Here is a 26,983-nt window from a genome sequence, read left to right on the forward strand (position 1 = left end):
TTGTTTTTATGCTTGATAAATGAATGAAATAAATAAACTAAAAAAAACAACAACAAAAAAACCCGAATCTCCCTTGTTACTGCACGCGCAGTTGAAAGGATGGTGTCTATCTGCTTGTCATGAGGCAAGACACGAAAAAAAATGTTGCCGTATCCCTTTAACAAGGGCGAAAAGGGATATTTTTCTTTGCTTCTGGGATGCAGTGACAATGGGTGACCTCCCCCATAGAAGCTGGCTAAATTTAGAGTGTACATTTGTATCTATTATCTATGTGTGTGTGTGTGTGTGTGTGTGTGTGTGTGTATGTGTGTGTGTGTGAGTGAGCCTCCAGACATCTCTGCTGCCCCACTGTCTGCCCCTGGTGTCTCTCCATCACTTATTGATGAGGCTGCTCTAATGGAGGATCGATGTCTATTGGCAGAAAATACTTCTCCCCAAAATACTTCCCCTCACCCCTCGACCACAGCCACCTCCACCCAGCCTCCAGGGAATAAACACACACGCACACAAACACACACATACGCACACACAATTGACAATTAATCACAACAAAGTATATTAGACTAATATCATGATATGAAATGACACAGGATCCCAGAGGAGTTTATCTCCATGGCTCAGTCCAACCGTTTGTTAACTGTTGGTACTGGACAGATAATTAGCTCTGATAATCAAGCTGATCATTAGATCTGTTGTTAAGCACCGTGGGACCACACACAATCTGCATTTCTATTTTTTGTCAGTCGCGGTGCATTTGTCTTTGTCGGTGAGCCCCACCTCCAGACAAACCTGAACCTCCTGGATGACCCTGGGAGCCTTCTGAGGGTTGGTTAGGTTTGACCATATGAATTATTGATATCTAAAGAGGGACCCCCCTCTGCCAACCTTCACCCCAACCCAACCCCTTTTCAAAGTCCCCAGAGCGATCTGCCAATCACATCTCATTTGTCTTACTTGACTGATCCTCCTGAAACACAGACCCGAGCCCCACTCGCCCCCGCTGTCCTAAATAAACGCTGCCCTCCCCAAACATGTTAGGTGCCCTGCCGGTGTGCTGCTGCATTAAAATGGACACCACACAGAGCTGCTCACACTGCTGTTTACACCATGAAGACAATACTGAGGGAACTATAGACAGAGTTCACACACGTTTTTGTTTGACACATTTTTATGTTGTACAGTGTTCACACTCCAAGTGAAACAGATGAAAGATGTGGCACAGCGTCCAAAATCAACCTTAGTTTGGTGGCAGAGCAGAAGTGAAGTGAAGCAGGTGTCCTGCTGTGGTGAGAAAGCACTACAAGCTGTTGTACACTATGACGCCATGTAACACACCATGACCATGGTCAGGTTTTTTTTTTTTTTTTTTTTTAAGTTTTTTTGTTGACAGTTAGAAATTTTCCTTAATTCATAAGCTTCCATTTGAGTCCAAGATAGCCTTTCTACTAGCTACTGGAAAGCTACAGGCTGTCTCCAAACAATGCAACACCTATTGTGAAAAACTCCATGTTAACTGGCCTGATCAGAAACCATTCTATTTCTGGTCTCTCCAAAGTGAACAGATAGATAGAGAAGACCGTTGGCCACAGCAAGTGGGGCTTTTGAGATAGAAAGGCTATCCTGGACTCAAATGGAAGCTTATGAATTAAGGAAATTTTCTATATACATGTTAAGCATAAATATTCTCCATAAAGTGCTGACAAATAATAATTTTCATGAGAATTTGTCAGGCGAACAGTACTTTTTTTTTGTCTTTTTTGGGATGTTGAGGGTGATATCTTAAAATTGAGTTGCAACAAACCCCTGAATCTTTTTTTCATGCCCCCCGCTATGTGTCAAGATACTCTCTGCCACATTTTATAGTTGTATGACTATTTATGCCATTGTAGTACATAATTTTGCCAGCAAAACTACCCAAGAAAGGGGTTTTGGCCCCTGTAGCTTTCCAGCAGCTAGTTGACCGGGTTGTCCACCCAGGTTTTAATCCTTGAAGTTCCTAGATATCATTTCTGCTGTCAAACCTTTTACAACGCTCCGTGTCTGTTTTCCAAAAAACTGGGATTTTGCCCCCTGGGTAAGTGTAATTTTACAATTCACCAGGAATTACAGACTTCTACTTAGGCAATCACTGTGCCAACATTTCCCCACTGGGTTGACTTTCTACCTACAAAATTAAAATTCATATTCACATACTGGCTGTATCCTTTACAATCATTCTTGAAGTGAATTCCTCACATTTAAAGCATCTACTAAGAACTTTCATTTTGGGTTGATTTTGGCGGTCCCTGTGGACAAAAGCGGTAGTGTTTTGCCGGAATGAAGACTGCATTTCCCATGAGCTCTACCGCTTATTGTCGTAAAGACGCTTATCTGGTTCGCGCCGTCTCCGGTCTGAGTGCCGTAAAACATTTCACCCGGTGGACCGACCCGACCACTGCCTCCTGAAGGTAAAAAAGTCAGAATTCTGAGCTTAAATTCTGAATTCTAACAATCAAATATGGACAAGTGTGGGTAATGTAGATTCATCCACATTAATGAGACTCTTTTAAAACCAAAAGCAAACACCTTGGGGTTTCTTTAAACTTAGAATTAGGATTTTTCCCCTCAGAATTCTGAGTTTAAACCCAGAATTCTGAGTTTAAAGTCAGAATTTAAAATCAGAATTCCGAGAAAGAAGTCAGAATTCTGAGTTAAAAGTCATAACTCACTTTAAAAAAAAAATGTCATAGTGGCCCTAATCCTCTTCCGTACATAAGGCCATGTATGATAAATAGAGGGCCACAATAAAAACATGAAGTGAAAATAAATGCAACAATGTATTTAAAGTGCAAAATGCACTAAGCCAAAAAAACAAAACAAAATAAAAAACACTGTCATCACAGTGGTCTGTTGCTGCGCCCTTATCACTGATGACACTGAGCGCTCCCTCATTGATGAACAAGGCCCCAAGATACATGAACCTCTTCACTTAAAGCAGCAACTCCAGCATCGGAGGAAGAAATCCATGTGTTTCACACACTCAATGAGAGTGAGAGTCCTGCACGGAGATTTTCATTAAAACTGTCAGATGAAAACCTATTTAGTTAGTATCTGTAAATGTTTGAGTGTTGACTCGCTCAGGATTTCAGAAATGCTGCTTTCCCCTGCTGCACCTGACTACTTCAGCAGCCTGCAGGGCTTAGAACACAAACTCAAACTCATATGATTTCATTGATTCTATCTAAGCTCAGGTCAAATGCTAACGCTTCAACTGCTTCACCTACAATTGCAACATCAATCATGTGGCTACAGCTGCTGAATGTTGTGGTAAAAGTCTGAAGCACTGTAGGTGTCACTATTTAACCACTCACTGTAGCTGAGAGTGGATTAGGACCACTGGTTAAACAGAGATATTGTACAATAACGTATGTATGTACTAATGGCTGCATAATAAAATAGTGTGGAGCACTAATAGTTGGAGATGTGTGGAGATGTGTGACCGTACCGTGGGCTGAGCCGCAGGTCCCACAGTCGGATGAAGGTGTCGTAGCCGCAGGTGAGGAGCTGGAACGGCGACTCAAACACCATGTCTAACACACCGGCCCCGCGGCGGAACTCTGAGCCCAGGCTGCACACACACTCCAACCTGGAGGAGGAGGAGGAGGAGGAGAGAGGAGACAAGAAGAAGCTTGTTTTCACCAGTAATCTCATGACATTTGAAGTGTTGACAACAAAAGAATAAAGGTGACAAAATTATTTTAACAAAATTATGATTTTTTTTGTTCATCTCTTCAGCCATGTTATGAAGAACATCCCTCACACCGCCCGAGCTACAGCATCAGATTGAATTGATCACCCTAATGTTTGGGCTGCTCTAATCTTTTACAGACTGATGATAGATAATGTTTCCATTATCATATGTGCCCACAGGTGTGTGACTGTCTCTTATGGGAGTGAAATAAAGTTATGAAATATATTTATAGTAGTGATATGGATTTTTTTTCGGGCCAATGTCAATATTAGGGAATACAAAATTTGATAACCAAATATCAGCTGCTTATCACGTGAAACAGAATTGGTGACATGTACGCCCCTGACTGAGACAAAGGCCCTCTGGAAACCTGTTGGAATCCCAACTAGATTCCACTATGGGACCCAGGGTAGATCAAGTACTACATAGATACCAGTCACATCGTTATTTGACTGAAAATGACTGCTTCATTCACCTTTAAACTGCAATCTCGTTTTCAAATGATTAAAGTGAGTTAATCAATACAAATTTAGAACAAATAGTCAGCACTATAATTCTCCTTTGAAAATCAAATGGGAAAACTTTTATGTTTTATTTATGAAAATAAAAATGTTCCTTTCTAACTAATAACTGACAAGTAACTTGATCAGACTGATTCAAATTCACATTGTGTCACTGAATACACTGTTCTATAAATCATTTACATTCCTGCACCTGTTATCATTACATTGCTGCTTCTATTCCTGCAGCCTGTCCCACCACACTGAGTGGAACCACACACATTGAATCAGATGCTTTAAAAACACAATAACCATCATACACATAATATCTTTTACATTTTTACATCACAGAGAAGAATCATTATGCCATGTTATTACAACTTTCACCCCAAAAAAATGAACACCGGAGTTTTTGTGTGTGTCACTGTGTGTGGATTAGTGAGTACAACTGTGAGCGTGGGACTGGGAACACGTAAACTGTGTATGTACAAGTGATAAATAAAGTTTGTCTGGAATGATGTGGTGTGTGTGTGTGTGTGTGTGTGTGTGTGTGTGTGTGTGTGTGTGTGTGTGTGTGTGTGTGTGTGTGTGTGTGTGTGTGTGTGTGTGTGTGTGTGTGTGTGTGTGTGTGAAAGTGAGTGCACACCATGCTCTTGTGATCACAGCTCTGTGCCGCTTGCTCCTCGCCTCTTGATTATTGGAGAATAACTTGCACTCAGCAGGGCGGATTATTGCAGAATAACTGTCTCTTTGTTGCCATTTAATTCCCTCCATGACCGTGACTCTGTGCGACTCTCGCACGTTTGATACCTGCCCCGTAGCAACCATTTAAAGGAGTCGGCTGGCCTTGGCGACAGAGCAGCCCTGCGCTTCGACTCGTGCCCCCTCCCTCGCCCTGGAGCTCAATCCGTAGACTCGGGGCTGGTAATCCCCCAGCCTTACCCCAGGGGTCCTTCTTATTGGACCAGGGCTTTCCCCACAGGGCGCCTTATTGGGTGAGAGCTCTCTCATTGCCAGGATCTCATGACTAAGCCCGGGCCAATGGGGAGTCTGTGATGAGGCTGAGTTTGTGTCTGTGTGGGGTAGTGACCCCTCATTTTCCCCTTACCACTAAAACCAAGCAGCTTAGCACATGCCACACAAAAAGAAACTCATTCAAGCCAAAGGGATGCGAGGCTGTTCATTCATAACTAAATAATGATGTCTCCATCACAGCACTAGCACTCCAACTGAAAAGAGATCATCAATTCATAACCCCAGCCCCTGAAATCCTTCAAACAACATGATTACAATCTAACTCCATGTTTTTCTTTCTTTTTCTTTTCTTTAAAAAAAAAAAAGGTAACAAACACTCAAATGTGAGAGGAAAATAAAAGCTGGCCTTCCATAAAATGGAGCTGACATCTGCGCGGGGATCTTAAAGCAGTAATAGCACCATGCGATGAGCTGGTGCACAGTGCAAAACAGCAGGGATTCTCAAATTGGTAGGTCACCGACTTTTATGGGCGGCATGTGATTACAGGATGGAGGTGGAAGCGTATAATCTGTCAAAATGACTGTATCTGTTAGCGTAGCGGGGCCGCGGCGCAACGTTCTGATCTGACCATCCCATTCCCCCCCGCACTCGTCCAGGTCCCTGATGTTAAAGGGATAGTTCACCCAAAATTCAAATTTCACTCATTACTCACCCTCATGTCAACTAAGAGCTGTGAGAATTTTCAGAGTCCTCCGTTCCTTCTCTGAGTTGGGGGGGGGGGGGGGGTCCGCGCAGCAGTATTTGTCCATATAATGGTTGTCATTGGATACCAACTTTCTTCGTCGAAAAAGACACACCAAAAAACATCCAAATACCTCCATACTGCTCGTCTGTAATGTCCCTCTTGTATTGAAGCCCCAACATGAGAAATTGTTCCGAAAAAAATTAAACAAGTCTATATTTTAAGCTTGTTTGTAGCAGTAGCTCCCAGTGTCTCGGTTCACTGCTCTTCCTGTGTCAGTGCAAATCTCTCCGTAACTCAGAGAAGGCACGGAGGACTCTGAACATTCTCACAGCTCTTAGTCAACATGAGGGTGAGTAGATAATGAGTGAAATTTGAATTTTGGGTGAACTATCCCTTTAAATACCTGAGTCTGGCCCCAGAGGATCCTGACTGAGAGCTGTCACAGGGGAGAGAGGCTCTGAAACATAACTGACTGAATGCGTCATAACCATGGGAACGCAACGTCACAGACCATAGGCTGTAAAAATCACAGGTTGTCACTTAGTGTTACAGTCGTTAAGGCCGATTCAGTGAAAATACACTAATGACGACTGCATGTGGATCATATCATAGGCAGGGCATTAGCCATAGTTGTTATTGTAGAAATATTACGCTCAAACATGAATAATAAAATAAAAGATAACAGTAAAGGTTCATTTGTATTGAAAACTAAACGTCTTATTGTCTCAAGTGACGTGTTTTTGTGTTCATACTCAGTCTAATTCTTTTTTATTCAGGGTGAGTCAGGTGTTTTTCTACATTGTTGTCACCAAATCGTTGAATCATTTAAGAGATGAACAGTGTAGAAGTGTGTAAACTGTATAAACTGCTCTTCATCTCTGGGCTGAAAAATTGCATCCACCAGTAAAGTGTCAAAAACCGCAGTTCCTCTAACGACCACTAGAGTCTAACTCCACAAGTGAGTCGATCCCCATCAGGGATGTTGCAATTATAGATTATCTTGGTTATTTACAGAGAAATAATCACTGTATTACGATTATCATGATTACTATGCATTAATTAATTTCACAGCTCCATGAATGTGTAAAATCAAATATAGTCAGAATATAATTACATTACTCATTTAAAATATTTTTTGCAGCATGTTTTACAGGCTGTCATCGACTTAATACGTTTGTTTGGACTGAATAAGTCTTCGTGTGCCACACTTTACCACTCACGCCTCTGTTCTGCAACTCGCACGGAACAAAAACAAAGTTACACCAGCGGTAACGGTTGTTGTGTAACTTTGTTTTCGTTCTGTGGGAGTTGTGGTTCCGGCATAATCTTTTTTGTAAAGTGACGGTAGTGAGGAATCTTTATGATTAATTAACCGTGGTGTTTAATACTGTGGTTAATCGTGAAATCAAGTAACCGTGATGTCCATAATCCCCATAGAACATCTTTACAACCTGGTACAAAAGCAGTTTTACATTTTTTCCTGAGGTTTACACAGCTGGGATGGTTTGGCTTTTTGCTGGTCAAACCGTTGCACTTTCTGGTTTTTTTTTTATCAGTCAAACAGACTAATTAATCTATACTTATTTCAGAGTGTACTGCATCCATAGGCACAGAATATAGAATCATACACCTGGACAGAACCATACCATACCAAGATGTGCCGGAGCATTTCTGTGGCAGGTTTACTACCATGATGTGCTGCTGAGGCTGAGCTAACATTTGGGAAAGTGTGAGGTTTAAAGGTCACTATTAATAGACAAGAAAGGGACTCATGGGACAGAAAGTCCCCCTACAAAAGACATCACCCAGGTGGTACAGCTGAGCAGGGGAGGATCTGCAACGCCATTATCCTGCTCCACAACAACCAATAAAGGAATATTAAAATGTAATTCTAATAGCAGAGCCATAGAGCACTGCAAAAATAATATTTGCCTTATTTCTTGTAAAAATAATATTTGTCTTATTTCTTGTAAAAAATGTCTAATTTCTAGTCAAAACTAATCTCTTTCCACCTAAATTAAGACTCATCAACTAAAAATTAACCTGTTTTTAGATAATTTTCTCTTGTTTCAATCAAAATTTCACTTGAAATAAGTAATCTGCCAGTGAAAGCAAGTTTTTTGTGCTTGTAATAAGAAAGAAAAACTTGTTCCACTATCAGATTTTTAAATTAATTTCAAGTGAAAATGTGCACTGTAGGCTGCTGCTTCTACCATGGTGGAGCAGCTGCAGGTCCAGGTGGGAGGTGACTATCACCTGGGTGAGGACCTGGACTGCCTCTCTAGTGAGGGGGGCGTGTCTACACTCTGCAACCAAACTGTTTGGAAACTTTCCTCACAGTTTAAAGACCGGCTTCATGTCTCAACTCTGACCTACTGCATTTACAGTGTGTTTGAGCACAGTGAGGTATTATACATCTCAGATGGTCACCATGGTTACCAGACTGCTCCTGTCTCTTCTTCTTTACCTGTCAGGCTTTGTTGTAGCTGACTGTGTTATGTTCCTAGTGCTGTCAAAGTTAACACGTTCATTTTGGCAATTCATTTTAAACATTTAGCATACTAAAAAAAATTAACGCCATTTTGTTTACTTCCGGTGGCGGCTGACCCGTAACCGTAACCCGTTGTAGCGCTGTTATTTTTCACCTTATTAGGTTTTAATATTATTATATGTTAGTACGTAATCGTTTAAATGACCAATATGTGGTTAGTGTGATTAATTACAGAAAATTGTGCGATTCATTTCTAATTTATTTAAATCAATTGCCAGCCCTAGTTCCTAGACTTCAATGGGTTGGTCATGTGACTTATAAATGAAGTCAGATACCAGCCTGATGAAGAACAGACAAACTAAATATTAGAAGAATTAAAATACGGTTTATAACAAACCTAAATCCACCACCTCTGGCTATTATCACTAAAATATTACAATAATTATAATTCCTGTCCATTTACAGCTTTAACTGCATCAAGTCATTGAGAAACACTGCAACACAGTTCTATTTGTTTTTCACTAAAGTCGAATGAGAATTTCGTCAATTAGTTCTTCACATATACAAGGAGCTTATAACCTCTTTTTAAAGCCTAATGTTGAAGGTTTGTTGTTGTTGTACACATCCATAGAGGTTGACTTCATGCAGTGTCCTTCTCACTGTCTGATCAGCCAATGAGACATCGGTTCGCCAGGACAGAAAGGTCTCTGGTTTTCAAAGCAAATTTGTTGAAACTGTTCATCGTGCCAGTCAGAACCCCAGGTCACCTTCTGTCCCTACTCAACACGAGGGCTGGTAATCGCCAGAGGCCGTGTGATACGATATTATCACCAAACCTGTGGCTCAATATGATATTATTGCCATATTAAAAGTATCAATCAGCAATATGCTGCAATATATTTCTGTATATTTGCTTTTTTTCAACTCTAAATGATGTCTCCAAATGTCTTGTCAGATCTGTTCAGATTGATACTTGGCATCAGTATTAGCTTAAACACATTTACTTTTAATATCAATTTATATCATTTACCATATCATTCTTATGTAAGCTGCTGGACGATCTGAATTTCCCTCCTAGGGATTAATTAAGTATTTTCTATTCTATTCTATTCTATTCTATTCTATTCTATTCTATATCGATACAATATTGCCATGCAAAAATATTGTGATACTATGCTGTACCGAATTTTTCCTCCCACCCTGATGCTCACCCTCCCAACCCTCGCCCGTCTTGATGGTTTCTTTCTTGTTCCATGCTGCATCAGAGACGAGTCACGACCCAGACAGACATGAGGACGCTGTGCTTCACAGGTTCTTATATAACCTGATTCATGCACTTTTAACTTCAAGTGGGATCAAATGTGTTGCAGCGACTTTTGAGGTTTGTTTTTAATTATACATAAGAGTGAATACTCACTCTACACTTCAATATAAAGCAACATTAACATTGTAAGATGGCACAACACTGAATCCTTTAACATTTTAGTGGTGTTGCACTTGATCTTGTTTTGTGCTGTATTGAACCATATTAAAGGGACATTGTGTAACTTCTCCTGTTATCTATTCACTAAAATCAATTATTTCGTTCAAAAGTATGTTTTTCATTAATCAGTAATCCCCCCCCATCAACAAAGTGAAGTGTTCCTTTCAGCTCTGAATGAGCCGTTCATATCATTCATATCTCCATGGAGCGGGTAAGCTCGGTGCTGCTGCCATGTGGTGTCGCCATGTTTTTACGTTCAGTGGCAGCGTGACGGTAGGAAACCACGGAAACTCAGCGGAGACACCGGAGCTGTCGGCTCAGGTGGAGGTGGCGTCTGTGAAAAGTCACCGCGGTAACGCAGTGAGGAGGAATGGAGCGTTACACTGATGCTGCATTCACCTGCAGTCGGGCAGACGGCCGTCGGTAACAAACCAGATGTCATTTTAGTCACAGAAGTGGAGAGAAAGCCGGTAAAACGTGGGTCAGGTAAACAATACCACATCGCCATGACAACATATTGTCACGTGTATTGTTTTGCCTCGTGCTGACGGACCACTTGTTTACATAGAGGCTTGTTTATGCCGTTACGTGCAGCGGCTGTCTGCCGTCTGCCCAATTTCACGTGAATGCAGCATGAAAAATACCATTGAGTTGCTTGTGATATACAACCGAATAATTCCTACACAATGTACCTTTAATTAATTCAACCATAACAGAAATAACCGAACTACAAAAGCAGGTGCTGACCTCGACCCTTACGACACTGACCCCTAATAAAACCTTTGATTAAAACGACAGATACTCAAAGGGAAATCGTTGGTTTTTGAGAGAAATCATTTTTCAGTTTGAGTACGAAGCGATCCGAGCCGCAGCGTGGCAGCTACTTTGTGAGATGGGTAGACTGGTGGTCCTGGGGGGGGCACAGACTTAGTGATTGTTATGAGGGGGGCCACTGGCTGTGTGACACACAGGGTCTAAGTCCTGGTTTAAGCCTGTCTGGTCTCACTGCAGGAGTCAGGTTGGCTTTAGGGGCCACACACACACACAAATTGTGAAAGGAATCATTAATGAATTGACAATGTTGAAAAAAAAAATAGAAGAAGCTAAGGGCATTATCCTTTAGTGTGGGGACAGCTAAAGAAAAGCAGTGTGTGTGTGTGTTTTGTGACAGAAGTGGTTGGAGGCTCTTGTAAAGTTAAGTCTAAGCTCTAAACAGGAGCCTGGGGACGCACTGGGAAACGGGCCCTCTCGTCAAAAGCCATCAGACAGGTAGAGAAAAGGAACCCCGCGGAGGTTTTTACTGGCTAAAACAAACAGAGGGGAGCCACGCAACCTGCTGCACATCCACCCGCCTCACCCCCTCCTCACCCCGCACCTCCCCGAGCTCACCGCAGCAGGAATGTCAGCCTTTCCTGGCAGACACAGCCAGAAAGAGGAGGAGGAGGGTGGGTGGGGGGGAAACGGACTGCTGGGACCCATCAACAATGACCACCTTCAAAATGTCACATACACGCGCTCGCTGCAAAGACAATACAGCTGCAATTTGTATAACAGAGAGTCCAGCCCAATGCAGACATTTAACCCCGCTCCTTTCAGTGTCAGGAATGTCAGGAATCCTCGCCTGGCTATTTGATTGTAAAAAAAAAAAAAAAAGGAGGGCTCCCTTTCTGAAGGAACAGAGGGGAATCTTGGGAGTTGGGAGTGATGGTCAGGCTCCTTTTACTCTTTGATGCTTTTTTATTTTTTTTCTCCTTCTCCCTCCCCTCTGTGTTTAGCCATGAGCGGAGACAGTGTGAAAAGTTGGGGTGCTGCTCCGATGGCGCCACTTGTGTGGGATCCAACTCTATATGGCTGATCATAAGACGCCTTTGTGCCACCGAGAGGGGGGAGAGGAGAGAAAAAAGAAGACAGAATTAATCACAACGGATGGAAGAAGAGAAAGTGTTAAGTGAAATTAAAATCACCCCCCCCCCCAGAGTTCAATGGGAGCTGCCTCCCTCCCCCTCACCCGCCCCCCTCCCATCTCTTTTAGGTGTGAGGTTTTAACCTGCAGTTCATCTGTTGGTGTCGAGGGGAAAAGAAATGATTCTACTGATGAAGGAAAATTAATTGATGCGATTTTATAGAGACCAATGTTGAGATTATGATTTCTTAAATTAAATAAAAATCGTTTAATATAGTTGTCATAGTTGATATATTTGTATTGGCTGATTTTTGAGGATGTGGGAATTTAGTTTGAGGGACACTTGGAGCAGTTTGCTTCAAACACATGGAGAGAAGCTTTATTTTTCTTTCTACTTTTTTTTCCCAGATTCAGATGTTTTATTAATATACCAAGAACAACACAATACACAAAGAATGCAGTTAACAAGCAGACGCACATGAAAGGGAATCCCAAAGAAAAAAAAAAAAAAAGAGGTGACACTGTTGGTTTTTACAGTGTACTTTTGGTCCATTATTGCCCTGGTGATCATGTGCATGAGCTGTCTGAAGTATCATTGTGTATTTTTATATTGATGTTACTGGAGTTTGTTATTTATATGAGTGTGTGTGTTCATTTTGTAGAAATGTGTCTCATTACTTCCATGGTGGTGACGGTGCTGTTAGAAGTGACATTGTCAATTTCGTATATCTTTTAAAGAATAATGAGCCTGTCTGTTTGTCATAGTGCTGTTCTTTGTCTTCACCAATATATGACAGCTTTAAAAAAAAAAAAAAAAAAAAATTATCATTAAGGAAATAAAATTTAATCAGCTCCTGAAAAACGTATTCTTGTCTTTATTTGAAATAGATCTGATTGTTGCACACTGCTCTTTTAAAACATTGAACTGAAAGACTCCATTTAATTCAGTGCTGCTGGACGTCAAACTAAAAGAGAGAAGTTTCCCTGGTGGCTCCCACTATCTATTAGAGTGGATGTTGTTAAAGCTCTAATGGGATGAGACTGGCCTACATGGCAGATTAAGACAATAGGCAGTGCCCCCCCTCCCCCCCCCTCCTTTCATTCAGTATTCTAATAAGAAACCAATTTATATAGAGGGTATGCACATGACGTCACGGTACTCGGAAGTCGCTGTGGAACGTCCACACTGAGTGGCAAAAAGACGAGTGGCAGAGCCGCCAAAGTTTAAAAACGAGCAAGTAACGAAGCGATTTTTTCCGAGCCCATACACGTCTGACATGTCAAGCTTTGCCAGCATGTAAATCATGCATGACCTAACAGAGCTGCTAAAAATCTTGAGGATACGTCTGACTTTGACCGAGTTACATTCAAGAACCTGTTCTCAATGGCGGAAAGTAAATTCACTGGAGCGGTCATTGTTTTCGATCGATCAGCTGTGTTTACAGTTTCAGGTGTCGTAGTTCTGATGTTTAGACAGATAAATTGGTCCTCTAACACAGTTTGACTGGTCAGAGTTTTTCAGAATAAAAGCAGCTCGTGTTTTAGTGTCGGGAGTCACTGTCAGGACGACAGTAACAGCTGTAATCTCGTCCTTCTGCACAATAACAGCAGCCTGTCAGTCACTCTGCAGGTACCGCGGTCACACTGTGTGTTACAGGAAGTGTCCGTGCAGCAGACGGTTTTGGGGAGCTGGTTGTCGATTCCTTTTTACATCAATTTGTTTTGATATAAGATATTTTATCCAGTTTATGAGTCCACCGCTATCCGCCAGCATGTTGAGGGACGCTTGTTTTGCCACTCAGTCCAATCGAACTGGGCGTTGCGAGGGCAACGTGACGTAAACGCATACCCTCTATAACTTGACTTTTAATCAGTTTTCTCACATTTTACTCTTCTGTCTGTTTTCATTTTCCATCCTAATTTAATTTCAATGTGTTATTTATTGTAAAACACCTTGAGCTATATCTCTTATATAAAAAGTGCTCTATAAATGCATGATTATTATTTCTTTAAAGGGATAGTTCAACATTTTGGCAAATTGGCCCATTGCCATAATCCCTATAGTTTTAGGTGTACTGTAAGTTCATTACCTTTAATTGTCGGTGCAAGCTATTTTTAGAACGGCGGAGCAGAGCCGTGAGCTGCTCAGAGCTACGCTACAGAGGCTCATGGGATTTCTTGGTTTCCCTCATCAAACTTATTATGCTGATTATTTTTACATGTGGCAGTTTTTCTGAGCGGCATCATTCCAACTACCATGAAGACACGTGTTCCTGTCAGGTCATGTCATACTTGTGGGGTGTTAATGACCCTTAATGCTTGCAGAGAGCACTTAAAGCAGACCACAGCTGACAGTTTATGGCTAACTAAAACTAAACTGAAGTTGCAGTGGTTCCTACAGCAGCTGAAGTCACAGTCTAAAACCTATTCTAGTTTGTAATCACAGCATCCCTCCTGATCTGATAAACACCTAGTGTGAAACATGACAAAAAAAAACATCTTCTCTCCTTTGATCTGATCTCTTGAGATGAAGGGTGATGAGAGAACAGTGATCTCTGTCCCTCCCTCCAGCTGAAAACCCTGTGTGACAGTGGCACCACTATTTTCCACAGACAGGAAGTGAGTGCTGGAAGCCTTCCTGGAAGCCTGCGGTCTCCTCCCTGTGATCTACCTGTTGTTTGGCGCTGCAGGTGTAACAGTGTCTTGTTGTTGATGATGATGATGTTTTGGCTCAGATGGGTCTGGAATCAAAGGGAGGTGCGGTGGTGCTAATGCACGGGGGTGTGAAGATGATGCTGGCGAGTGGGGGCGGACAATGCGTGCGCGTGTGTTTTTAAGCAGTGTACGCAGCGTATGCAGTGTGTGTTACTGGAACTGGGGGCAGGGGGTGGTGCCTACATGCAAGTTATGACACCTCACACCTGAGACCTTAAAGGGATAGTAGCATTTTTTTAAAGTGGGGTTGTATCATCTACAAATAGCCCCCAAGTACTTTAATTGCAGTAGAAGACTCTCTGCACTCCTCCTGTTAGCAACGCCAGCCCATAGCCCTGCCCAGAGACACATACAGTGTTGTGAACAGACCCAAAGAAAAGAATTTCCGCGGCCTGAAAGAGGTTTTACCTGAAAAAAAAATACACAGTTCCATCGTTCGCTATAATATAATTTTTTCCAGCCCTTCAAAGTGCAGGAAAAACACAGATTTTATTTGGACCTAACCAACTCACGTATCCCTCCGCCCAGGGTTAGCGCCCGCCGATCAGCAGTTGGTTAGCTCCAAATAAAAACTGCATTTTTCCTGCACTTTGAAGGGCTGGAAAAAATTATATTATAGCGAACAATGGAACTGTGTATTTTTTTCAGGTAAAACCTCTTTTAAGCCGCGGAAATTCTCTGCATATGGGGGCGCCTGCTCAACCCACTGCTCCACACAGCGCTCTAACGTTTTACTTTAATTTGGAACAAGTGGACTGACTCACACAGACTCCTGCTCAACCCATGCCTTACAGAAAAAAACACATGAACTACACATGTGATTCACATGTGAAAAATGTGAATCATGTTATTTGCACATGGGAAACATGTGGTTTTGGCCCAATTGTATACAGTATGAATCACATGTGAATTCCCATGTGAACCCATTTTCCACACGTGGTAACATGTTTTACACATGTGCTCTACATGATAAGACATGTTACCACATGTGATCACATGTGGTCCAGTTACCACATGTGGAAAATGGGTTCACATGCAATTCACATAAAATTGGGCCAAAACAACAACATGTTTCCCATGTGTAAAATTTTTCACATGTGAAGTTCATGTGGTTTTATCCAGCACCCGTGAGCAGTGTTGGGCAAGTTACTCTGGAAAAGTAATTAAATAAATCAGCAAATAAATGACTGATAACTCCTTTTAAAAAGTAATCACATTACTGTTTTGTTTTGATTTGATTAAAAAAAATTATTAGTTACGTTACTAGTTACTCCACCCCCTCCTAAGGATTTTATCCAATCGACTTCAAATTGTTTACAGATCATCCACAGACCATGCTGACCAGATGTTGTTCTCTGCAGGTCTGCAGGTCAAAGGTGGGCGCTACACGCCGCCATATTGGAACCATGACCATGCATATTCAAGCAGCTCTCTCTCCCACATACTTCATCCAAACTGCTTCAAATTGTATGTACATAATAACAGTCCCGCCCTCAACAGGAAGTGCTGTAATTTACATCGACATTGTCCGATTTCCTTGAAAATTCACATGTGAGATGACGGTCCACCCCTGAATGAACCAGCCCACATTTGGCCACATCTGGTTAATGCCCCCTGTTGGATGAATGAAACATTGCATTTTTTTTTTTTACACCTACCAGATTTGGGGGACAAGGGAGCGAGGGCCCGATCATCGCCGCTTGCGGCTTAAATTTTTCGTATTGAACTGTTTTATTTTCTTTTTTTCAATGAATGAAACAAATAAACTAAACTAAACTAAGACTGGGCTGGAGCATTAAGTGACATTGGCGCTCTAGGACTGTGCAGGGCCGACACTGTATCTTAGGACGGGTCAGGTACTCAAATGTGGGTGAAAGGAGTGGAAAGGACAGCGGAGGTCAGGCTGGGCGGGTCGTCACTGTGTATCCCAGAACGGCTTAAAGGTATTCAGAAAAGAAAACTGAATTTGAGCCCACTGTGAGTCTTAACATTAGTGTAATAACTCATCTATCAGACGATGTAGCCCAAACTTTGTGCAAAATTTTATTTTAGAGTAAATCCGAGGTGAAAGTGTGGTAGTTTTTTTTCACATTGGATAATGCAGGTGTACGAATTATGCGTCATGTTGCTCATGATTCATCAGCCAATGCTATTGGATCTGTCATCCGTCAATCAAACGTTGGAGACACACACACACACACACGGAGCTCGGTCTCGCCTAAAACATTGAATATCCCGGAATCAAATTTGTTTTCCTTACTCGGGTAAACTTGTGGAAACTCGTAGAAGGAGGCGCAACGAACAGGACCACGGCCATTTCTCAACACCTTTAAAGAAGAAGTAGGCGGAATATTTGTGTTAATATAAGTCTTAAATAGTTCTATCTTCCGACAGCAATCACTTAGAGTGTTTGGTTTGAAACACGGGTCTGTCAGTCACTCTGCTCTGCTGTAAGCCGAGGAGAAAACTTTCCTTGTATCCTACAACCTTTATCCAATGAGGAGAGAGAACGGCATAAAGGGGCGGTCCTCTCTGTGTGTGCAGCCAAGGGATGCGCGTGAATGTGGTGACGTAGGGACGAGGGCGGGGACTGCTAACTCCATCTGCTGACAGGAAGTTAGCCAAAACCACCGGATCGCTTACTTCTGCTTTAAGTGTGGGTGAGAGAAGTGGAGTTAATTAGCAATGGTAATGTATAGGTTCCTGGGCTAGTAATTATAATATAATTATTTTCTATGAAATGATAACGTTTATACAATTATAACATTTAGCCTACAGTAACTCTGCAAAAGCTTCAACTGTCAAAAACATTTATATCATTAGCATTAGGTTGTTTTTCACAGAATTTGACAGCATACATTGTTTAAGTGACTTGAACTGATTAGTAGCAGTCACGAGACATTCAAAGACACAGCTGCATAAAAGGTTTGTCTTTCTGTCAGTATGTTCACCAGACCTTATCACCTTTGATTTAAGAATAACGACAGCTGATGTGGTGGATTCAATCATCCTGACAATTAGCAGATGTAAATCTGTTATGTTGCAGAGGAGACGAGGAGACCCTGGTTTAATGACATAACACCGCTCAAAAGAACCACAGAACCAACTGTGTTCTGCAGTCTTTAAAAAAAAACACTGCAAAACTGTGATGGAGGCGCAGATAGATCCCTGGAACCCAGAGGCTCATCATGAGCGGTCACAGGGTCAGGAGGTTTGGATGTCTATGTACTTTGTTTAGTGGGGCAGATAACTGCAAATTACAGGAGGATCGTTCATTTCAGTTCAGGTCCAGGTACTTTTACCTGTCAGTGTGTGCCATTAAATGATAAAAGTCGACTTTATCTCACCAGGTGCTGCGCATTGGAAAACCTCTCACTTCCTCCTATAGTGGTAAAGATGGAGGATGGAGGAGGAACACTGTCTGGATGGACAGCACTGTGCAGGTTGTGGTAACTGGTTGTACACACACACACACACACATACACACACCCACCCACCCACACAGGTCCAAATGCTACAGTAACAGTAAACACTAACAATGCACCCTGATCATCCTCACCCTGCACCCAGCTGCCTACAGCCACGCTCAGCCTGGTATGCTGCTGTCAGCTGCTTATCAGATGGGAAATCACAGCAGGGACTGTGTGTGTGTGTGTGTGTGTGTGACTCTCTGAAGGTGCCTGTATTTATCGACCTGACGATAAGGGCAAAACCCTTCACCCTCAGTCTGTGAGGTTGGACCAGTCATGTCATGTCATACTTGTGGGGTGTTAATGACCCTTGCTTGCAGAGACCACAGCTGACAGTTTATGGCTAACTACAACTAAACATGTTTTAAAACTGAAGTTGCAGTGGTTCCTACAGCAGCTGAAGTCACAGTCTAGAACCTATTCTAGTTTGTAATGGCAGCATCCCTCCTGATCTGATAAACACACCTATCAAATACACAATCCAACAACTCCAAAACGCTCTGGTGGACAAGTTGTGACCTGCACATTCACCACGCTATGAGATAATAACACAACGTTACGAGACAGAGTTGTTTTAGAGGTAAATTCATGCAAAACCACTGACTGTTCCCGTTGGGGGCAGTTTTTCATCAAGCAGTCTCTGTATTTACCTCTAAAACAACTCAGTCACGTAACGTTGTGTTATTATCTCATAGCGTGGTGAATGTGCAGGTCACAACTTGTCCACCAGAGCGTTGTGGAGTTGTTGGATTGTGTATTTGATGAGTTTGATGAGGGAAACCAAGAAAATCCTTTAGCCTCCATAGTGTAGCTCTGAGCAGCTTGTGGCTCTGCTTCGCCGTTCTAAAAACAGCTTGCACCGACAATTAAAGGTAACGAACCTACTGCTATGACTATAGGGATTAAATCCTACAGAGGCAGGTCAGGAGCTTCAGTGACTGTCACCAAAAACAGACACGTTATAGGCTGCAGTGGACACTGACATGTGTGGGGACAACTGGTCAGACTGTCAGGGTCAATCAGTTTGTTGCTGACCATGTCCATCCTGTCATGGCCACAGTTCACCATCTTATAATGTCTAGCTCCAGCAGGTTAATGCTCCACGTCCCCACGCTAAAGTCTCAAACTGACATGGAGCCGTCATGTCAGAGTCCCAGAGGAAAGTTGTGTTTTGTATTCTATTAAAAAACATAAATATATAAAAGAGCAGTTTGTCAAACTGTGTTATGATCTTCAGGTATTTGCTGAGGTGCCAACATGCAACATCTCTATACTGGGGAGGGAAGTTTTACCACATCTGCCCTGAGAGAAAATGAAATCACTGGGGCTTTAGAGGACACATGCATTATGTGGGTAACCATGTCAATTTCCCCTCCACACCTGCAACCTGTAGAGTAACGTGTCCACTCATCCCGTCCCTCTCTCTCTGCCTGTGTCTCTCCTGTCGCCCCCCCCCCAACCTCCTCCTCCTCAGATTTCCAGGCCATTTGGAAGCAGGAAGCAGCTTTGTGTTGCGTCGTGTCGGCCTGTTTTAATTGGCTCAGGTAAAGCTGGGAATTACAGCAGCCCTGTCAAAGATGTATCAGGTTTAAGCCTCGCCTTTCAAAGACAGGAATTTTGGGAGGCCCCCCTTCATTTGGAAGTGCTCCCCGCTCAGGGCTGCTGTGTTGTGTGCTTCATTTGCTTTTTGGACAGATAAAGGGCCACACTGTTGCTGTCTTCATGCACTGATGCAGAACAAAAGCCATGTGGGAACATTAATCTAGTAAATTAGGTTTACAAGAGGACACTGTTTGCCAGTGGAGCTTTTCCATAACTGATAACCACAGAGAGTTTAACCCATAATGCACTGCACCCAATACAACCGGGGCACAGTATTTAGAATATATGAATGTGCATGCACCCGAGAGGGTTTTCTGACATCATGAGGCCTTGCTCGAAATTCTGTCTGACTCCAGGTCAGCTCATGCATCATCTCAACACAAATCACCACTCACCCTGTACATCCATGTCCAGTCAGCACAGTGCTAATCCGATTACTGTGACTGAGAACCTCTGAACCCACAGTGGCTGTGTGCTAAAATGTAGATGTTGTAATGACTGAGTGACCAACAACAAGGGAGGGTCTTCTCTCATCAGGGCCGGTTAGGAGTTATGCAACATAAGACACGAATGCATGAAGACTACGGTTTGGCGGTCGATGGTGCAAAGCTTCAGTCTGAACGACAAATGCTGCACACAGAGAGTTTCGGCCTCACGGAGGAGAAAACCAGAACAACCAGCATCAACAGGTGGAACGACCCTGTCCTGTCCCAAGAACCACCGGTATAAAACTGAGGCTACGTTTAAAGGTACATTGTGTAGGAATTACTCCCATCTAGTGTTGCGGTTGTATATCGCAAGCAACTCAGTCGTATTTTTCATGCTACATTCACGTGAAATCGGTTAGATGGCAGACGGACGACAGCCGCTGCAGGTAACGGCATAAACAAGCCTCTATGTAAACAAGTGGTCTGTCAACACGAGGCAAAACAATACACATGACAATATGTTGTCATGGCGATGTGGTATTGTTTACCTGACCCACGTTTTACCGTCTTTCTCTGGACTTCTGTGACTAAAATGACATCTGGTTTGTTAGCGACGGCCGTCTGCCCGACTGCAGGTGAATGCAGCATCAGTGTAACGCTCCATTCCTCCTCACTGCGTTACCGCGGTGACTTTTCACAGACGCCACCTCCACCTGAGCCGACAGCTCCGGTGTCTCCGCTGAGTTTCCGTGGTTTCCTACCGTCACGCTGCCACTGAACGTAAAAACATGGAGACACCACATGGCAGCAGCACCGAGCTTACCCGCTCCATGGAGATATGAATGATATGAACGGCTCATTCAGAGCTGAAAGGAACACTTCACTTTGTTGATGGGGGGGATTACTGATTAATGAAAAACAGACTTTTGAACCAAATAATCGATTTTTGTGAATAGATAACAGGACAAGTTACACAATGTCCCTTTAAACGATCTGAACAGAAAACACACAAAAAAAGGCGATACGTTCTCACGTTTTATTCCGTGTTCAGACGAGCATTTTTTTGGGGGAAAGCATACGATGACGCAAAAGTTTGTGGAATCCGACATGTTTGTTGTTATTTTCCTGTACTGGCGCATGCCTGTGATGTAAACGCGTAAGCAGATTGGAGCAGACTTTTGCGTTTTTACCTTTTAGACGGTGGAGTGTTTTTAAGATTTCCACTCTGGAGTGTGGTTTCACTTTTTGGCGTTTTCAAGCCCCCAAAACGCTGTCACCGTCTAAACGAAAGGCACATCCGATCAAATATTTTGTCGTTTTCACCCACGAGTGTTGTCGTGTAAACGGGGCCTAAGTCTCCAAGCCTTGATCAATGGATGGTGAAGGAAATGTGTTCAATGGAAAAGATGACTCTCTCTCTCTGAGCTCTAGAGGAGCAACTTTTCCAAGGAAATGGGAGAAATGGTCTGCCTGCCTATATCAAAACAATAGAGGATGCTACATATTAACAATTAAAGACACTGGACATTATATATCATAATTTTATCGACAGAGAGGAGCCCCCTAAATTCTTGTCTGTATTTTTCCTTTTAATCCTACTTGACAGCTTGTTTTTCCTTAAACTGAAAATACTAGCTAAATAAAAAGTATCCAAAGAGAGAAAGAGAAAAAGACCCACCGAAGAGCTTGTTGAAACTTTGAAACATCAACTATTTGTGATGTTGAAGTTGCTAGGTGACAGGTATCATTCTTTGTGATGCTATGGCAAGGGTGGATGCTATCACTGAAATATGTGGTCCCCTCACCTCTTACCAAGCTACAGGACATCCCACCATCACTCACTGACCCATAGCACATAATCACCATGGTAACACCTGGTAAAATGTGAGATCTGGCTGAGAATCACTTATAAACAAGACTGGGTCAAACCAAGACTAGATTACACAGGATTACCATCCAGCCGGTTTCAACTCCTCTCTGCACTCAGATTATTTTAATATATCTGAATTCACAATTAATTAATTTTGTACTCATCACTTCACTTAAAAATTATTAAATTATTAAAAGGATAGTTCAACATTTTGGCAAATTGGCCCATTGCCATATCCCTATAGTCATAGCAGTAGGTTCATTACCTTTAACTCTTTCACTGCCAAAGACGAGTTATCTCGTCTTAGCGAATCCAAGCGTAGTCTGCCAAAGACGAGATAACTCGTCTTAGCGTTTTTTTAATGGCAACGCCATGTTGAATGTCTTGCCCTACTCCTCTGTGAAGATCAGACTTGTATCATCAAAATAAAGTGCAGAAAAACACATTTGGATTGAGAGATATAAAAAATATAGCGTGTTTCTCCCCCCTCACGGAGCGGTGCAGGTGTCTGACTGCAGCGGCGCCGCTCCGTGACACTCTGGCCGCCGGTGAGAGCTTCGGGGGGGGCGGCGGCGGGGCTCATGGCGGCTCGGCAGCTCGTCGAAGCTCCGTGCAGCTCCGTGATACAAAGCACAAACGTTAGTAACAACAACCCCGTTGATCGCTCGTCGTTAGTCGTCAAGGGCGTTTGGAAAGTCGCCAGATTTTGCGAGAAATCACTCGGATAGCAGCTTGAAAATCCCGCGATCTAGTGTGGATGAGGAGCGGAGCGGACGGCGCCGGCGAACGAGACGAGAGCTAAAGATGGTGGGAGTGTCTGTTGTGAGCGTCAGCGTACTGTCTGTGGCTGTGGGTTCAGGGGGCACGTCAGCCAGAGCTGTAGGCTGTGTGTGTGTAGATGTGTGTGTGAGACAGAGAGAGTGAGAGAGACCGCTGCCTGCTGACCAGAGGAAGCTGGATCTGATCTAAAGTGCGGTGTTTTGGCTACAAAAACCTGTCGAACTGATCCGCGCACACGCGCACACACACACACACACACACACATACACACACGCACACACACACACACACACACACACACACACACACACACACACACACACACACACACACACACACACACACACACACACACACACACACACACACACACACACACACACACACACACACACGGACACGTCACGTACGCACATACACTAAAAAAAAGGAAAGAAAAAGTTGTAACTCAAAGAAAAGAAAGAAAAAAGGCTGCAGTAGTGTGTGTCAGTAGCTAAATGTTTTGTTTTTTGTCATCAAAAGTCATTTGTCAGTGTTGATTTAGTTGTTGTTTACAAGAGAACAACTGTACAGATGCTGAGGCGTCACTAAAGCAAAATATAAAGGAGCCAATTGTACTGGTTCACCTGAAAATGACAGCCGACACAAAAACCTCTTTTTCTCAAGATTTTGATGCCAGAATGGCATTTTGGGCTAAAGTAACCTATATTCAACCGCCAATTTCACAAGACTGGAACAAGATAGAAACAAACAGGTTTTTTTGCTGGAAAGTAGAGACCCTCATCTTTCCTTTGATGGGTTGAATGTGTATGTAGTAACAGTACATAATATATGGTGGGTCTACGGAAATCAGTCAAAAAGCTGGAAAATGCCTGGCAAGCTGGAGGAAGCTGCTGTGAGAATGGCTGGCAGTCAAAGAGTTAAAGGGATAGTTCACCCTAGAATGATATTTCGCTCATTATCTACTCACCCTCATGTTGACTAAGGCCCAATCCCATTTCTCTTTTTTACCCCTACCCCTTCCCCTACCCCTTGCCCCTCGCCCCTTGAAACGGAGCTACAAGGGGTAGGGGTAGAAAGTCAACCCCTCCGAATTGGGACACCACTTCAACAATCACATACGTCATCACGTAGTCTCACTGGCTTTTACGTAAGCTGATGCGGCGAGCTTTTGCCAGAAATCAAATAGCGTGTTCCATATAACTTAATAAAATAAGATAAAACTTAATGCAGACTGATCGGTTCATTGTAAAACATTTATTTACTGATGTAAATGTGGTGATTTCTGTACACAGAGCCCAGAGGCAGCGCTGCCTGCTCCTCTGACTGGTACATGAAGCATAACTTTTCATCCAAATAAACTAATGCTACTGCCACAATTGTCAGATTTCATCAATGAGACCAACATTTAAATGCTGAAAAGAATTTAACATGCTGGTGGTAAACCTCTAAAAACCCGCGGATAAGTTAATTAACGACCGCCTTCTCTCCCGGCGGGACCGGGACGAGAACGTAATTTGGCCGGCGGAGCAGCGCTGCAGACCGGCTGCTGTCTCTGTGAGGAGCCGCTCCTCCTGGAGCTTCACTTCTCCGAAAAATCGTCGGAGCAAACTTCTAACCCGCCGTCATTTGGATAAACTAACCGCACATTTGGGACCTAAATAGTTACTTTCTCGCAAGAAAAAATATTAAAACTTAATAAAGTGACGTAATAGCAGCACTACAGTGAGAAATAAAACAGCTTTTCGTTTTACAGCCACCGCTGCTGGCTGCCGCAAGATGCATTCTGGGAAACTTTTCATACCCCTCCGTTTGGAGTGTGCCTCTGAAAAATCTCCGTTTGGAGGGGTATGTAGCCCTACCACTTCCCCCTACCCCTCTGTCCTAACGGGGATTGGGACACCCCTACCCCTACACGTGAACGCGCAAAACGGAGGGGTAGGGGTAAGTGGTAGGGCCAAGGGGTGAAATGGGATTGGGCCTAAGGGCTGGAAGAATTATCAGAGTCCACCGTCCCTTCTCTTAGTTACAGGGGTCTCGGCGTAGCAGTGCATTTCAATGCAACGGTTGCAAAGGGACACCAGAGCTCTTCGTAAAAAAACACACACAAAAAAACATCCAAATACCTCCATGATGCTCGTATGTAATGTCCGTCTTGTGCTGAAGCCCCAAATTGCGTAATTGTCCCGAAAAAAATTAAATAAGTCTATATTTTAAGCTTGTTTGTAGCGGAAGCTTCTCGAAGCTCCTCTTCCTGGTCCGTCCAAATCTCGCGTGATTCGCAGTAACCGCACTGACGCCGGCGCAAATCACGCAAGATTTACGCAACAATTACGCAATTTGGTAGCCTGACGAGCCAGACTATATCACTAAAATGTATAGTCTGGAAACGACCGGTAGACCTCGGCTCAATCCAGGGGGCGGGATGAAGGCTGTCTTTCAAACTGCCTCTGCACGCAATAGGGTAGCGCTAGCTAGCGCTACGACCAATCAGAGCAAAGAGCAGGATGACGTTAGCCTGACAAGCCAATTAAAATGTATGTCGTCATCACGTTAAGCCCGCCCAACGACTCTCTAAACAGATAGAGCGCTGTGATTGGTGAACACAATCGGTGTTTGAGACTCAAAAAGTTCCTATGGCTCGTTTCTAGACCCACCTACGGAGCAAATATATTTGCTGCCGCTAGGGTGCGTCTAGATTTCTAGGCTAGCAATTTGGGGCTTCAGCACAAGACGGACATTACATACGAGCATCATGGAGGTATTTGGATGTTTTTTTGTGTGTGTTTTTTTACGAAGAGCTCTGGTGTCCCTTTGCAACCGTTGCATTGAAATGCACTGCTACGCCGAGACCCCCTGTAACTAAGAGAAGGGACGGTGGACTCTGAAAATTCTTCCAGCCCTTAGTCAACATGAGGGTGAGTAGATAATGAGCGAAATATCATTCTAGGGTGAACTATCCCTTTAATTGTCGATGCAAGCTTTTTTTAGAACAGCAGAGCAGAGCTGCGAGCTGCTCAGAGCTACGCTACGGAGGCTTATGGGATTTCTTGGTTTCCCTCATCAAACTCATCACATACACAATCCAACAACTCCAAAACGCTCTGGTGGACAAGTTGTGACTCGCACATTCACCACGCTATGAGATAATAACACAACGTTACCAGACAGAGTTGTTTTAGAGGGAAATTCATGCAAAACCAATGACCGTTCCCGTTGGGGGCAGTTTTTCATCAGGCAGTCTCTGCATTTACCTCTAAAACAACTCTGTCTGGTAACGTTGTGTTATTATCTCATAGTGTGGTGAATGTGCAGGTCACAACTTGTCCACCAGAGCGTTTTGGAGTTGTTGGATTGTGTATTTGATGAGTTTGATGAGGGAAACCGAGAAATTCCTTTAGCCTCCATAGTGTAGCTCTGAGCAGCTCGCCTCTCTGCTCCGCCGTTCTAAAAACAGCTTGCACCGACAATTAAAGGTAACGAACCTACTGCTAAAACTATAGGGATTAAATCCTACAGAGACAGGTCAGGAGCTTCAGTGACTGACACCTTATCGGCTGCAGTGGACACTGACATGTGTGGGGACAACTGGTCAGACTGTCAGGGTCAATCAGTTTGTTGCTGACCATGTCCATCCTGTCATGGCCACAGTTCAGCATCCAGCAGGTTAATGCTCCACGTCCCCACGTTAAAGTCTCAAACTGACATGGAGCCGTCATGTCAGAGTCCCAGAGGAAAGTTTCAAAACGTGATAGTAGATCCATGACATTAAAGGGATAGTTCACCCAAAATTGAAATTTCACTCATTATCTACTCACCCTCATGTGGACTAAGGGCTGAGGGAAGTTTCAGAGTCCTCCGTGGCTTCTCTGGGGTCTCGGCGTAGCAGTGCATGTCCATATAACGGTTGCAAATGGATACCAACTGTCTTCGTAACAAAAAGACACACCAAAAAACATCCAAATACCTCGTATGTAATGTCCGTCTTGTATTGAAGCCCCGAAATGCGAAATTGTCCCGGAAAAAAATTAAATAAGTCTATTTTTTAAGCTTTTCTTGTAGCGGAAGCTTCTCGAAGCTCCTCTGGGAAGGTGTGTGTCTTTTTGTTTTACGAAGACAGTTAGTATCCATTTGCAACCGTTATATGGACATGCACTGCTACGCCGAGACCCCCTGTAACTCAGAGAAGCCACGGAGGACTCTGAAACTTCTCCCAGCCCTTAGTCCACATGAGGGTGAGTAGATAATGAGAAATTTCAATTTTGGGTGAACTATCCCTTTAAGAACTGA

At 43.2% G+C, this 26,983-nt stretch overlaps 1 protein-coding gene across 1 annotated transcript in view; it reads right to left on the reverse strand.

Moving 5' to 3' along the window:
* The window catches only part of fbxw4 (F-box and WD repeat domain containing 4), a 63,488-nt gene that overhangs the window by 1,463 nt on the left and 35,042 nt on the right, over positions 1 to 26,983 (reverse strand). Inside the window, exon 7 of the mRNA XM_083987986.1 lies at positions 3,485 to 3,625. Coding sequence (XP_083844112.1) covers positions 3,485 to 3,625 — 141 coding nt within the window. The remainder of the gene's footprint in view (positions 1 to 3,484; positions 3,626 to 26,983) is intronic.

Source organism: Trachurus trachurus (genome assembly GCF_905171665.1).
Source record: "Trachurus trachurus genome assembly, chromosome: 15".
Classification (NCBI taxonomy): Eukaryota; Metazoa; Chordata; class Actinopteri; order Carangiformes; family Carangidae; genus Trachurus; species Trachurus trachurus.